Below are 16,733 nucleotides of genomic sequence, written 5' to 3' on the forward strand. Positions count from 1 at the left end.
AACTCAGCATCAGTATAGACACATTCTAGTTCTGTGCAACACTTTGGATCTCAAGCTGTAATTTTACTGGAACCAGCATGACACTACTTCTGTTTGCCTGTTTGCATCAGCAGAAAGGGTTGATACTATGGATACTTTTGCAAAATTGTATTTGCAAAATTCTTTTGTTGTATAAGACACAGCAGAAGTCATGCTCTAAAGGACTATGAGGTAATTTCCTCCTGAAACCATTGGAGGTCTTGTAACTCATCCCAAGTATCCCCAAGGAGAACACTGTCAGTTCCCACTGTTAAACAATCCCATTAACATTGGTAGAACAGTTTCACTGTGCTAGTGCTTGAAAGCCACAGGCCCTAAACCCAAATAATTTCCAAACTAATTTTGACTGGCCTCAAATCACTTTTGGAAGGCTTCTTCACATGGATCTGAAAGCCAAAGAATACTTGATATGATCAGCATGTATTGCAGTCTTTGCCATAATTTTAAAAAGCTTGTAGTTTTGTGTATTGCTATGGGCTTTCCAGTCCAGAATGTGTAAATACTCAATATATACAGGAAATACGGGATTATGAGAAATATAATGAATCTGCAGTTTATCTAAGTACATAAGCAAACTATAGGGCACAATTTTAAACTTGTCATTAGGAAAAATATTTTTTTTAAAAAAAGTACTCCAGCATTCCAGGAAGGAAAATAATTTAATCGCTTCAATAATAACATTTATTTTACAAAACTGAATTGATTTTTTTGAATACAGCCATGACAAAGTCTGTGAACTCTGGCTGTGAGCACAAAAAGCTGAAGCACTCATTTTCTCATCTCCATTGTACTCTGTCAGCTTTCAGAGTGCGTATCTTGTACAAAACCACCAGCCGAGGTTGCATCTTCTCCATGCATCAGAACTTGGTGAGATGGATTCTTAAAAGTTTCAAAGAGGCTTGAGTTTGAGTTGAACTGACCACATTTTGGACTATGATTTTGCCAGGTCTCTGCACACAGAAGAAACGATGCAAGACAGTGAATTTCTACCTGGATCATCTGAAATTAATCCTTCTGCTGTACGAATAGTAGTCCACAGTGTGCATGCTAATCTAATTGCAATACTTAGAATTTCTGTCTTGAGGTGTTTGTCACAATTATCTGATTATATATTGTTATAATTTAATTTTCAGCATTTTTCTCTGCATACATGATCACACAATGCATATTATCTGACAGCTATACTCATCCTACTTTTAGAGTGGACCTAGAATGAGGCTTAGACTAGATATAAATGCTAAATATAGAAAAAGAGGTTTCGCTAAGAACAAACGGATTTATACTGTGGAAGAGGAAGGAAGGAAATGCACTCAAGCAGAAAGAGGCCACTAAGAGAACAAGCAGTTACATCAGTGATGCTGCTTTTCTCAAAGAACATCTTCCACAGGGCTTGAGTGGAGGCAGAGGTGTATCCTACTCAGCAAAAACTGTGGAAAGTGGAGAAAAGGTGCTAAAAGAGGACTTGCTGCAACATCCTTTCTACACTGGCCCTGTGCCTGAACTGAGGATTGCATCTGCCTGTTTCAAAGAAAGCAACTTTTGAAACCTGCAAAATCAAATCTTCATCTAAGAACTAAAGCTTTTCCATTTTTGTCATAGAATGTAATTTTGTGAAAGTATTTTCATCTGGAAGGACTGTTATTACTGAAACATTGCAGACATTGCACTTTAAGAAATGTTATTAAAGCTACACACTGGATAAAATATTTTTAGCAACTGATCATGATATACCTATTGCTCACTAACAGGGAGAGAATAAAACATACTTTTTAAGAGGTGAAGACAGATTGTCACATCCATCCAATTATGAGGGCTATACTTAGAGATCTAGCAATTATGTAGGAATAAAACCAGCTTCTCTTTCTAACATGCCATCAGCTATTGAAGTGCAAGTAGATACCAAATATAACTAAAAAATCTTAAACAAGCTGAGGAACTAAAAAGATAAATTGTAAGAGACACGTCTATTGCAGCAGTTCAAAGAACTTAAAGGCAAATCAAAGGTGAAACTTAAGTCTGTGAGCCCAGTCCTGCACCCCACAGTAGCTAATGGATGATCTTTTTCTCTCTTTCAGCCAAACTGCTCTATGAATCCTTTTTACCCCCCCGCCCAGGACATGAAATGCTTCCACACTAGAACTTAGCAGGGGAACGGTGTTTGTGCAGGGGTGTTAGGAACTCTCTGCCTCACCTCTGTTGCTGCCTTGGGTGTCTGGTTGTGTGTACAGATGTACATCTGTGTCCTATTTCACGTGAAAGGAAAACTACCATGCTGCACTCACTCCACCTCCCTGCCAAACCTTCTCTTACTCATGCAAATACAAGTAAGAAATAACATATGTTTTTATTTGATCTGTAGGAGTCTCCATCAGAAAAAACAAATAGGATGAGACCACTTTATATAACTCGAACAAGACAAATAACAATCCAAATCTTCATGCTAAAATTATAATTTTTTTTTTAATCTGAGATCTCAAAGCTCCCTAAGCTTGATTTTGTTTCCCTTGAACATCTTTCCTTCTGAGGAGAAAAGTAAGATGAGGAATGATTTATCTTATCATTCTTCCTATCACAAATAGAGTGGGGGAAATGCATGATACAGCTTTTCCAAATACAGACTGGCATAGGCAAGATAGGAATTTTTTCTTTGATAGATGAGATAGATGGGAGACTTTTACATGCACTGTCTCACATATGGATACATTCTCTCTGCTCATACATAAGTAACGTCATGCAAAGCATCTCCCTCTCACATAGTGCATTACTAGGACATGAACAACACGTTCCATGTGGCAACATGGGTGGCCGGTGGACTGACTGTTTTTCCCAAGATGCTCCTATCTCCTTGGCTTTTCCTGGAAAAGCCAGGAAAAAGCTGAGACAGGCCATGATGTTAGAGTAGTGAATGCTATGATGGAAACCAACCACCCACAGCTGGCTCAGAGCCCCAGGTCTGCCTTGCCCATTCCCTCTTGCTTCTGCACACACTGGCAGTGTTTTGGGTTATTGCTGTGCGAGAGAAAGGGAGGGAGGAAAAACGGAAAAGGACAGATGTGTTCTGCCAGGGACTGGAGTGATTGCTTGTGCTGGAAATCAGTGGGGAAGCAAAGGCATCATAAAGGAGCAGTAGGCAATGCTTCCAGCTGAAAACAAGTGGAGCAGATTGAAGGGAGAACGCTGAGTTACTAACACTGTAGTCCTCCTGCACTCAGGAATGGTGGGAAGGCATCAGAGAACAAGGTCCCAAACCAGGTCTGACTCATGTGATTGTCAAGCTAGAATGATTCTGGTGAGTCTTGACCCCTGTTAACTTTTCTAGCTTAGCACTGTAAAAGCACTGTGCTATGAAAATGGAAAAAACATTCCTTTGGATATGAACCAGAGTTTGTACAGGATCAAACTCTGGTTTGAACAAAAAACTTTTGTATTAATATTAATACAATATTTTCAGATAATAAAGCATTGGATGCTCAAATTGAAAAAAAATAAAGACATTGAAACTTTAAACAACTACCATTTGTATGAAAGAAATTCCAGTGGTCTGGATTACAATGATTACTTTCAGCATTTTTTCATGTTAATCAATTGTAATTTTACTGCATGGTTTACCAATATCCAGCTCAGAAATGATATAAATTATACCAAAAACCTTTAAATATTATCTTGACAAATAGCAATTACACTTCTTGACTGCAAGAATATATGTAAAAATTACTATTTATGGACACTTCTCAGAATATATTTAACAATGTCTGCCCAGATTAGTAGTTAGATTACTCAATATAAATCCTCTATGGAGGACCTTTCAAAAAGAAAATAGTAAGGAGCTTATTTGTTGTCTTGCTTATCCAAACTGAAGTTATTCACTTTGGTTCGAGTATAAGAATAAAATATTTACTGGGAGCAACAATATTGTCCGATATTTTAATCTTCTTTTGTACTATATATGCTATTTAAACTATTTACCAGGAAATTTTCCTTGCTTTAGATGATTCCAGGCTTCAGTTCAGTATCCAGTCTCTTATCACAAGATAAATGACTTAAATATGAAAGTATGAATAGATTAATTAAGACCCCTCCAAAACAGGGAGAAAATAATGCTTATGTATCTATATGCATGCATATTATAGATATAACTATTTTGCTGTTTGAAGAACTTGTATTTGTGGGACTATATCACAAAAGCTTTACTCAAACTTAATGAAAAGTTTGGGGCTTTTGGGTTAGTATTTAACTTAGACTATAATGAAAAAGCTATAATGTTTAATTATCTTTTTTCAGTGCAGCTTATAATGAAAAGGATAGATGTTTTAAGATGTTGTTTTTCAAAACAAAGGTATAATCTACATCCATACATGTGAAGACAATGCAATTTTCCAGTATGCATTTATTCTCGAGTGTAAAAGTATAGAATAAAGAAATGTAACTTATAAAAACAAACACTCAAATAGGTACATAGCAGAAAACCAAACCAAACCAAACCTTAAATAAACCATGTTTTATTTCTGTGTTGGAGACATGGCTATATATCTCTTAAAGAAGCTTTCTCTATTTACAGGGTAAAAAATATTGTCCAACTTAGAATCCTACACAAACCCATGTTTAACACAATCCTTTATAAATATAATATATGCACATGAATTAGTAGTCTGTAGCATTTCTGAACAATTTGAATAAAAATTTTTAAACCTATATTACTAACTTGCTGAATCAAAGTACTATGATTATAACATTCATTTCTCAGGCACATGCAGTTTTGGTTTTTATTAAAGACAGCTAGAGGGAACTTATGGAAATACATACTAAAATAACATTATTTAGTTTGCAAAGTCAAACACAGCAAACATAGGCAATCACAAATTTACAATTCTCCATATTATGTTATTTTTTTCTCTATGTTGTTATGTCCTTTGTATTATTTCAGACAAGACTTCTATGTCAAAGACACATTATTGCACCAGTGAGGACTGGTCATTGTGTATACACGCACAATGAATGTCTAGCCAGGAACACCACAGAAATGGATTCCAGTCTGCTACTTGCATATTCAAACGTTCAACTCATATATATTATTCTGTCATCCTGTTTGCAATCAATACTCAGCTGCACAATCCTCTGTCGTCTCTATACTCCCCCATTTTGACAATCTACCTTTGAATATCAGTTTTCTCTTCCTTGATGACACAGACCTCCGTAGCTTGTATCCTCTCTTCCAAAAGGCCTATTTCTTTTTGTTAGTGTTCATTTTTTCCCTATAGGTAAAAGTTCACATGAAGAACTCCTCATGTCTTGCTCATTATAATTTCCCCCATCCTCTGTTAGGGTAGTGTTGAGGATAATTAGTATTGGAACAGTTTGTCAAGAGAGACAGGTCTTCAGGTCACACTGCATAACCAAACTGCTGCACAGCCCAGAGACCTTCTGGTGATTTTATACTATTATATATATTTATATGAATATACACACACACATACTAGGTACTATGCTTTATTATTCACTGGATGTGGTGGGCCACTGCAAAAGACGTAACCAGGAGACAGTGACGTCAGGCACAAAGTTAGGCAGAGGTTAACCACAGGCCTTGCTGGCAGGGACCTGTAGGTTCTCACAGGCAACAACTATAAAACCTGAGCACACACTGAGACATTAGAGTGCCCTGTGGCTCTAGCAATGCCACCTGCAGGTACTGCTTCTAAGACCTCGCTCCAGCGCAGATGTGTAGGAGCATAACGCTCTCAGCAAACCTTGGCATACCATCTAGAAAGCTCAGTATTGCACAGGCTTGTTCACTTGGAAAAATACTATAAACACTAGAAAAGCAGACACCCTGCAACTATTTACTAAATTAATTTTAAGTAGTTTTTCATGAACTCTCTTAATGTTATTTCATTCCATTTGCAGTTCATTTTTCATGTATTTATTTGTCTTTCCTCTGTCTTGACAAGTCGTTTCCTTATTAAAAAATCCTTATAAAAAGAGACGTTTCATATAGGTTGGACTTATTCCGTGTTCCAGGGGAATAAAAAACTATTTGCAAAATAATCAATCTTTTCACATTGTACTTTCCTCCCTGCCTCCCATAATATCCAACTTTGTTTAACTTATCAATAGCTACTGCTATCAGCTTGTCATCAGTCTTGTCAAGGATCTTAATTTGGCTTAATGTAACAACCTTTTTTCTTGTTGCTCCTTTCAAATGCCAGTTGTCACGATCCGATATTCAGATACATGGCAATTTTTTATCATCTTGTCAGGACAAAACAAGGATAATAGGCACTGGGGCTGGCATGCATTCTTAGGAGAGATGGGGCAGAACCCCCTTGCTTTCCAACACTCCTCACCGCAGTGGGAGGCTGGTGCAGCTGGACTCTGCCTTCCCTCCCCTGAGATAAGCCACGGCAGCTGCTCCCTTGGCTGTCCGGCAGGACCTGTGGAAAGGCTTAAAGGTGATCCCAAATGGTGAAATTAAGATGCAAACGAGGTCAGATGTCACGTCCACACTAAACTTTGCTGGAGTAACACAACAAAGTCCCTAGGGCGGATAGGACAGGGAGGAAAGCAGAGACAGAAAAGAAAGGAGAAAGCAGAGATATGAAGGACAGCAAGCAAGAGAATAGCCTATTTCAGTTCATGCCTATAATAATGACAGTAACCACAGAGCACTGGAGACAGCTGTCTCCCTGCCACAGCCTCATTTGACAGGCAGATGGTGTGGATATTTAACTCCCTGTGGGTATCCTTTCATAACCCACAAACACATCTGCACCACCCCAGTGATTCCAACAGGGTGCCAGATACTTCACTGCTTTCTAAAGGCCATCTTGATGATACACTTTCTTAAATCTGCAAGAAAGTGTGTTTCTATTTGCATTGTATCCCTGTGCAATATGCCACAGACTGCAGCAGTGTTACACAAAGGTGCTCCTGGATGGGGGAATTAGCCATGAGCAGAGCTGGACATGACCAAAATTGAGAACTTTTAATAAAAAAGAAGACAACCCTTCACTGTAAAAAAAAAAAAAAGTAGAAGATACTTCAATGAACTCCTTAGTGATGAGCTACACAAAGGCAAATAGCAAATGGATGTTTTTCAGCTAGCTGAGCTGCTTGTGGAAGAGCTATACTGTGGAGACATTCAAAAGGCAGCAAGAATCCCCAGAAGCAACCAATAACCAGTTGCTGACAGTGTTTCCAGGGAACGATTTAAAACAAGAGATGATAAGCTAAATGGAAACCTTTGCTAATTAGTTGCATTGGAGAGCTGAAAACATTTCCAAATGAGTAAGACAAAGCATGATCAACGGCTATAAACAAGTGGATGGTGCCTCCATCCCCATGACAATCCATTTGTCCTTGGTGTGTTTATAGACATTCTCTAATTTTACAAAGTAAACCTGAAAATAAAAATGACATTAACAGAAAAACAAGTCCAGTGTGTATCTACAATTTTTCTCTCATCAGCCACAGTAAACTGTGCATCACATGTCCATATTTAAAATAATTAAACCACAATGCACTGTATTACACTATCTTTGCTAAACAGGTGTGCCCCTAGGAAATGTCCTGAATAAATGGATTTTGGCATACCAGTATCTGTGTAGGACATACTATTGAGGTTGCTCCATTAAGGACATTTTAGAAATTAGGCTGCTCACATCACATTGCTTAAGCAATGATAAATTAAATGCTCCACAGTATCGCACATTCTTACTTATTAGGGAAAAAAAATGTCTATTTTTACTGATGTCTAACCTGCACTATCTAAAAAATGTCTCTACAGAAAGCAGACTGTTTGCAAGGGTTATTTTATTTCACTGATTAAAGGTAAAAATAAAGGCATTTATGTCACCTGTTAGGTTTTGAGATCCCAATTAAGCATATTATTTAGCATGAGACTCATGAATAAAAAGAACCACAATTTTTTACTTTATCTGCAATTTAAACTTTTGTTATAATTTGTTAATGTGAGTATTATTTGAAAGCAAATACTGATTTATAACATTTCATACTGCAAGAAGTCAAAACACATCTCACAACAATATTTAAGTACTTTTAATAGTGTTTCACTGTTCTCCCTCTGTGATATGTAAATCTGAAATCTTCCTGTCATGTTGCCTTGCATTCTCCATGTCTTTTTGTGCAGGTAAGTTATTTTCTTGACACTTAGCCAGTCTCCTTTCCAGACTTTCAGACAAGGCTATTCTGCAGACCCGGGTAAAAAAAAAGATCAATGATATATCATGTATACAAATAATGAATACTGCTTCTAACATCAAATGATGGGACTCCCCTGTCTTAACAATGTAGTAGAAAACTATTATTTTATTTATACTTCTCTTTGCACATTGCTGAGATGATTCCTTAATGTTCAACACACTCCACGGGGCTTGCTAGTTTTCTTAATTGCCTTCAGTAAAGAACTTTGTCAAAGGCCTTTTGAAAGTCCAAATAAATTAGATCAAATATTTCCTCCTCATCCATTACTTTGATGACATGTTCAAAGAGTTCTAAAAGATCAGAGAAGGTTTTCTTTCAGCAAAGTTACCCTGGCTTCTTTTTAGCAAAATCTAATAGAGAGTTTTGATCCTGATTCTATTATTGATGATGTATTCAATCCATTTAGCTAATACTGAACTCAGACTCACAGGCCAGTAGGGTAATTTCATTTTGTAGAAAAAAAAGTATAAAAACTGAAACAATAGCCAAATTTTAACATTTGCTTTCTTCAATAGACAATTAAGTGCCAGTATAATTTGCATCAGCTCAGTCCCTTCAGTTCCTTATAAACATTGTAGCCAATCAGCCACCTGATTCTGCTTTCCTTGTCTTTAAATTTCTCTTATTACTTCCTTTAATTGCCTCAATTTAATATATCTTATTTTTTCTACTTCAAAAGCATAGATATGTAATTGTATTTTCTGTAGCAGAATCCGTCTAACTAAAACTTTCAAATTCCCAGTAACAATTCCTTCTAAACCTACTATCAGCTCTGCTGATATTTTCAAGAGGTTTTCTGCTTCAGAAGAAGTTGAAAAAAATCTCTGCAGTTTCTTTCATCTTCAGCTATACAGTTTCAGACCTCATCTTATACTATACATTTGCCATCTTCCATTTTACCTGCCATGATGTGTTTTCTGTTTTAGCAGCTGAAATTTATCTGGAAGAGGCTACATTTGGGGTCAAATAAACACTTACCGCTCATCATTTTTACCATTGATTTAAAAATATATTTCTTATTAATCTGAGGCTGACTCACCATTTGCAATCTCATTCATGTGTCAATTCAAACAAGTGCTATAATTCATTTCAAGGTCATAAAAGGACACTCACATATCTACTTACCTTAATTACAAGGACTGACAATGGGACATCTAAATATTATCACACTCAGTTATAAACAGCATCAAAGGTATAATAAAAGAAACAATACAAATAAATTCTTAAACTATATTTTTACACCAACTACTTTGATTAGGAATTGTTCACTCATGTAGAGCTTTTTGTAATATTTAAGTTTTTCTTAGACCAAAACTCCTTTTTTCCAACAATATATTCCATTTATATTTCTTGCTGCCACAGACAACTAAAAGATACATTTTTGGATGTTTTATAAAAAGGTTCATTTAGATTTATTTTTCCTACCAGAATAAAATTATCCTAATGTTTCCTTTCTTCCAGAAAGCTCTGGCAGACTTTCCCCAGTCTGGGTAGGGTTTGTCCTGAAGCATCATATCAGTGACCTACAGGGAAAAAGAAATAATACACAGTTAAACAGGTGTCACAAAAGAAAGTACTGACATGGACTTTATGAATGACACACATGCTTCAGTTCTGATAATCTTAATAGTCAGACAGTAGAAAAATGGTATTGATGTTATTTGCAATCAAGGTACAGTATATTGTCCTATACATGCTGCCCATAGAAGTGCACGCAACTCCCTGAGAAACAAGGAAACCTGTGGAGATCCAAAGATAAGAAGAGAAGAGGAACTAGTCTAAAAGCTACAGTACATAAGCTACATTCCCCTGTGGCTACAAATCTTTCCAGTCCAGCCTGGGAGAAGGGATGCACTTCCCTGAGAGCAGCATCAGCAAAATTTCCGCTCTTGAAATCAGAACTGCAGCCAGGCAGTGCAAACTGCGAATTAACACTATATGCCATTTATAATCTCCTCTTGCTTCCTGGTATCAGTAAGAAAAGCACACTTGGGACTAGAGACACAGAAATCCCTTAAAACTTGCACGAAAATTTAAAAGTATGAAATATTTATTCTCATTTTCATAATTCCTATCTAAAGAGACCATCTGTTTCTCTGTCCAGAGACTCATAAGCATGCAGTACTTCTGGGTGGTACACAAAAGTAATAAAAACTACTTTCAGCTAAATGAGGGAGGTGAATACCCCTCAGGCACTTGTGCCCTTGGGAATCTGGGTTTTTTTATCCACTTGATTCAAGTTAGCTGTGCTAAAAAGCACGAAAAGTTATGTTAAAGTAAACTCATTGATTCAGTTGCACAGAAGAGTGGAAGAACTACCCATATGTTAAAATTAATAATGGAACTGATAAAGGAAACGGGTGGACCACCTGCTTCAAAATACAGATAAGTAAAACAAATTCTTACTATCTGTTATTCCTATCAGTAGACAGTGGAAAATTGCTGTTTTGATTAGTATGAAAATTACTCTTAATGAGATTTCAGAAGGAGAAAACTTCAAATTGAAGAAAATATTTCCTCTTTCTTTTTTCCACTACATTTATTTTGATATACAGAGATTTTAAAACCCAGTTTACCGTCCAGAGTGTGAGCTACCACATTCCATGAACGGTGTTTATAAAAAGAACACATGACCCATGATTAAATTAAAACTACATAGAAACTATATTTGACTTCTAAATTTCAGTTCTGAGTCCATTTGGGGTTAAATGCGCTCAGCATGTTAGTCTGAAGGGCTGGGTCCAAAGGATAATGAGTATGTTAAAAGAACAGAAATACACATTCTATGATGTCATTATTTCATTAAGACTAGCCTGAAGAAGGAACAGATTATATTCCAAAATGACATCTTTTATAATTATTTATGCAAGTAAATCTTTTCTCAGATCAGCATGCTATGACATTTTTTTATAAAATCCCTACTATTTAAATAAATATTCTTATAAATATTTAATGATGAACAAGACCTCTGTAAAGATTTAATTCACTAATTTAGCAACGCCTTTTTCTACTAGTCTGCATAGTTATTAATATTTGCAAAGAAGAAAAGTTATTTTGAGATATTCTCAAAATATTTTCTCTAGACCCTTTCTCGGAAATATTTATTATACTTGGTAGAAGGATGCAATCTGCTGCTCTGTGAACAATTATTAGAGAAGCAATGTTTTGTAAGACTGAAATTCAAGAAGACAAAATTTTCTGAGGAAAATGGCAAGACGAGGCAGGAAATGTACTTTCTGATATCAGACAGTTGGTCTTTCATGTCACAGCTTTGGCATTTATTTAAGTCATATCACCAGATCAGTGTCAGGTTGGTTGCAGCTAAATTGGCTGAAGCAGAGACAGTCATTAAAGGGATGCGTCCCATAAAGAGAAATCCAATTATATTTTACATTAGAGAAATCAAATTCATTTTCTGGTTTGGTCAAGGACAGTCACTGTGGAAAAGAGCACTCAGGAGAAAAGCACTCAAGACTGTCATAGTGCAAATAAGTTTTGGATAGGAACATCAAAAACTCATTGCTGCTGTCAGGATGATGTTTTTAGAAAAAGAAAGAAATGTGAATTTTAATTTAATTTGCACAACTTATTATAAGGAGATGTGTGAGTATGTATTTTCATCTGTCTCTTTGCATTTCACAGTTGGTGAAATTGGCAGCCAGCAAAAAAATTTCTCTCTATTTTCCTGTACTATATGTGAAAGCACTGCTGATACTCTGGAATGAAAAAGAGATTATCACTTCAGTAATTCTCTGTATGCACGCATCTTACATAATCAAGATAAAACAGCAAAAGCTGCTTACTATGTAATCAAGTTATGTATTTTTTTCTTTAACTAAGACATGCAATATAGTTTAACCAATTAATTACACTGATTCAATTCAGAAAAGGAAGGCTCCTACATACAATGATTGCATACTCTTTCATTTTATTTAGTATCCCACAAGAGAAATGGTTACACTGTATGTGCAGAAACAAAACTGCATAATACACATTTTCTGACTTTTGAAGTTACACAAATGTCACAGCAAAATATTTTCACTATAAATTACTATGCCTTGTATTTTATGGGATCCTAAATTTCAGTTTGCCCTATAAAAATGTGACTTTATTAACTACTCATAGTAGTTCACATTTCACATTAACTATGAAGGTAAATTACAATGGTGCTAACAAGGAAGATTACTATCATTACCTTAACAGCAAAATATTATTATTCCTTTTTTTTTTTTTAATAGGAACTTATATTGTTCCTTTTGATATAATATACTAGAATAATTTGAAAAATTATGTTGAACCTGGGATTCAAAGTCATATTCAGAACAAGTAACTTAGACAAGTGCAGAAAGCAGTATCATAGAAACTTTAAAAAAATTCCAACAAAACAAATATCTAAGATACTTGAGATATACTAAGTGCAGCAGTAAGACACTATAAGGATAATTTATTCCTTCCCTGCAGTTGCTCTTTGAGCACATTGCTATAGATCTTGCCTCTCTAGACAGTCACGTCAAACAATGCCATGTTGTACATCACAGGATCCTTCCCAGCAGAGGCAACAACTGCAGTGGGAGTTTCAGGTAAGGTTAAATATCTTTTCTATAAATAAGCTACCTGCAAGTTAAACTTTCTTAAACAAACAAACAAACAAAAACAACTACAAAAAAACCCCACTTTAATAAATGACCTAATACTTCAGTCATGCCTTCAAAGTATCTTCCAAATTCTGCACTAGCAAGAACTATGCTGTCATCTTCAGAGTGTAAGCAGAACATTCCTGGAAAACTAATGCAGCATGGGCTGCTGGCCAAGCTGTTTTCATCTGCCAAATCACATTTTAGAAACCTAGAAGTATAAATTTACATCAAATAGCTTCACAGTAGCACTTCTCCATCTAAGCAGCTGCAGAAACTGTATCTTGAAAGACAAGTGGAGTCTGGACAAGCACTGTAGGATGTGATGTATTCCATGCTATAACATTCATAAAGTAGAGACCAACCCTTGGTGAAAGATTTTCATTGCTTTATTCACACTTGGATACATCAAAACAGGGTAAGAACAGGCTTCCAGAATTAACAAAAAGTCAAGATCTAGAAAAAACAACTGGAAATACAAACCAGTTGGTGAACTCCAAAATCCTTTTTTCATCCTTTTCATACAGTGAAGAGCAGTAAAAGCTCTAATGGACAGTATGGCTCCAACATCTTGTATCAGTAAACAAGTTGTTCATATGCAACTTTTCAGCCAGGAAGCCAAGACATCATGGTGCTACTGATGGAAAATGGAGTAGATTGAACGACTCCGCATTTGGCAAAATAAGTATTTCTAGCACTGTGAAGTACATGAATCAAAAATTGTGTTAACTTTTTTATTTTTATCATTTTCCAATTTCAAATGATCTCATTGAAATCATAAACCTCTTAATAAGCAGCACTAAATTAATTTAATTTTAAACTCAGCCTTCAAATAGCTCATAAGTAGCACTTTTCAACTGTCCCCAAATTCTTTGCACAAGAAACGTTCTTTTTAGACCTGCAGCTGAGGAACTTAATTGGTAAGAATGAGTATGATAAATTTGAAAAGTTTGCAGAAATTGAAAGGATACAGTAGTGTCAGGGCTGGTCCGAAGGCTGTTTCCCAGGGCAGGTGCATGCATGTTGCTGGGTTACATGCAGCACAATGTTCCTCAACCAAAGACCCCGTCAATAGCGTTTGCGAAAACTCAACAACACTTACGTGTTTCTGAAAAGTACACGTCTTTTTCTAGAGAGTGGGGCTAAATCAGGTTAAAGCAATTATGTTTCCTGAAGTCAGAGTGTGAAGTCAATGGGAGCTAATGCATACCACTGAGCGCATACACTCCCTTTGCTTTGCTCTTATGTGCTTTTAGGTAAGAGCTATATATAGGTGTTCCACTAACTACACATCAATTCTTTATAAAATCAGTCTTCAAGTACTATACTACATCATGGTAATCATATATGAAACCAGGGAAACATTTAGTATTCAGTTTTTAAAAGCTTCTATCCATCATTTTTGTCTTCATCTACTTTAAAAAGTGCACAGCTGTTCACTTCATGTACAAAAGTAACCTACATGGAAAATACTTTTATGCTTCTTTCTGTGGATTATACCTGAACACTTCCATGGCTTGTGCAATGATAATATGAAATGCCTCCTTAATTTAGAAATTGTTTTGGCAACTGAGCAGATGCGTTGAAAACTTTGTTACACATCTTTCAGAAATAACTGTTCATTTATTTTCATTACTCTGCTCCATTTTTCAATGTACATAATGTGTAATGTTTGAAAACAAATGTAATTAATATTTGTACTTAGGCTTACTGATCTATAAGTGGGATGATATTTCTCAATGTAAATTTTAATTGGCATAGCTGTAAATAAACTGATAGATTTTAAAGTAGTTTTGTCTGCTTTCTACATTTTCAAACAGTCCTAATGTAGTTTCGTTCTTACTCTGAAAACAATGAAGCCCATGTTGGGTTACTTTTCCAATTTACTTGTAATAGATTATTTTTATATTTGCATTTTCAAAGCAACAATAATCACAAAGACAAATATGACCTCTTCAATCTACTCTGTAATTTTTTTTTCTCATTTTGATTTGTGCCAGCACATTGTTCTTGTCTTACCAACATGTATTGTTTTAACAATAGGTAAATCCTGAAAAACACATTAATTTTCTGTCATAACTCAGTGATCAATAGAAATTATAAATATTATTATGGATTACTTTTGATACTTCTGAAACAGCCCCCAGCATTATTTTGTGCACTTGCATATTTCCCAACAATAAAGTAGTTCCATTGTTTTGCTCTTACAAGCTACTGTTCTGCTGATCCAGAGCATATGCCCATGTGCAGTATCTTACATTTGGATTTCCACCAAAACCTGTTAAAGAACTTCTGTTGTCCAGACACTGTGGGGGCTTATGTTAATTATTGCCATCTTTACTGATCCATGTGAATTTATTCATCCATTGAGGAAGCAGAAAGCCTCTTCTTTTTTACCCAGCAAATCTTGATTTGGTTGTCCAATATTATCATAGCACTTTCTGCCCAAGTCACAACCCATGCAGGGATAACAACTCAACAACAAGACAACTAAAAATATATATACACTTTAGGTTCAACTGTAGCATAGTGTCCCCTGCCAGTACTTCCTTTCAGTCTCCAAATCGAGATAGAACAGAATACTCCATAAAGCCACTGTCTAGCCCACAGTCAATTTGTGGCGAAAAACTTTTTTGGATGTCAAAAGGTGAGTTATGGAGAAATTGGGCCTTCATATGTTTCATGTCTATTCAAGTTATTCTGGAAATTATGCTTTGTATTTCAATATCAGCAGAAATAATTCCTGAACAAACTGTGTTGATTTGTTATTTTGCTTTGCAACTTCTGAGTAGTCTGTATTTTTATGTGTCAGAAGGTCATCATTCGCTGTTCCAATGATTGGGATTTTGAAATTCTCCCTCTTCTGAAAAAAAAGTTGGTGTCCATAAATGACAACAAATACGTCACTTGGTGCCTTTCACTTGTCTTTCCCTTTCCCACTAATACTTTTAAATTATATTTGTGAGCTAGTGGATGAGAGAAGCCTAACAAATATATAGGCAACACTTGCACTGAGGACATACTGTTGCGGTGATTCTACGGTAGGTGAGGGAGTAAAAGATAATTTTTTTACAACAATTTGTGACAATAGCAAATTACTAAAAAAAAGTTTGGGGGCTTGCTGTATTTCACTTCCACTTAGTGACTATTGAGAAAGCATTTAATTGTGGAGAAGGTTGAGTGAATATGAGATATAATGTGGATTCTGCTCCCTGGAAATGTTCAAGGCCAGGCTGGATGGGGCTGTAAGCAACCTGATCTGGTGGGAGTTGTTCCTCCTGTCCAAGCAAGGGGGTTGGAACTAGGTGATCTTTGAAGTCCCGTCCAACCCAAACCATTCTGTGACTCTATGATTCTATGATATAATGGGTGTGTTTTGCTACTTGATCGTTGGGAATTATTTTCACTTCACACAAGGTGTTCTAGATCAACAGCGTAACTTGAGTAAATTCAAGCATCATGAGTACATATTTCAAAAATTTCTGCTGTTGTATACACCATGCAGGACCTGTTAAAAACGGAGCTCTGATGGTTGTTCTCTGCCTTTCTCCACTCTTTGACACCCAGACATACAAGCCCAGCAACATACAGAAGGTACACAGGCTACTCTCCTGAGACACCCATCTGCTTTCTCTTGCCAGAAGAAAAAGCCTAATTAAAAGATAATCCATCTCTATACTCTTGACATTGTGCTGTTTTGTCAGTGATTCAGAGCTGTGATGTACTGACAGCTCAGAATGGTTTCAATCTCTTTCACTCCTTTACTGACTAGCATGGAAAAGATGTAGGTTCAGAACTAGTAAATGAGAACTTGAAACCTCCTTTAAATGGCCTTTCCTGTTC

The 16,733-nt window shown here is 36.0% G+C and overlaps 1 protein-coding gene across 5 annotated transcripts in view; it reads right to left on the reverse strand.

Moving 5' to 3' along the window:
• Nucleotides 1-16,733, reverse strand: part of TMEM117 (transmembrane protein 117) — a 219,234-nt gene that overhangs the window by 62,541 nt on the left and 139,960 nt on the right. For all 5 annotated transcript variants that reach the window (XM_051641503.1, XM_051641476.1, XM_051641495.1 and 2 more), the window contains one exon: nt 9,682-9,779. In XM_051641503.1, the coding sequence (XP_051497463.1) occupies nt 9,682-9,779 (98 nt within the window). The remainder of the gene's footprint in view (nt 1-9,681; nt 9,780-16,733) is intronic.

Source organism: Apus apus, chromosome 1 (assembly GCF_020740795.1).
Source record: "Apus apus isolate bApuApu2 chromosome 1, bApuApu2.pri.cur, whole genome shotgun sequence".
NCBI lineage: Eukaryota > Metazoa > Chordata > Aves > Apodiformes > Apodidae > Apus > Apus apus.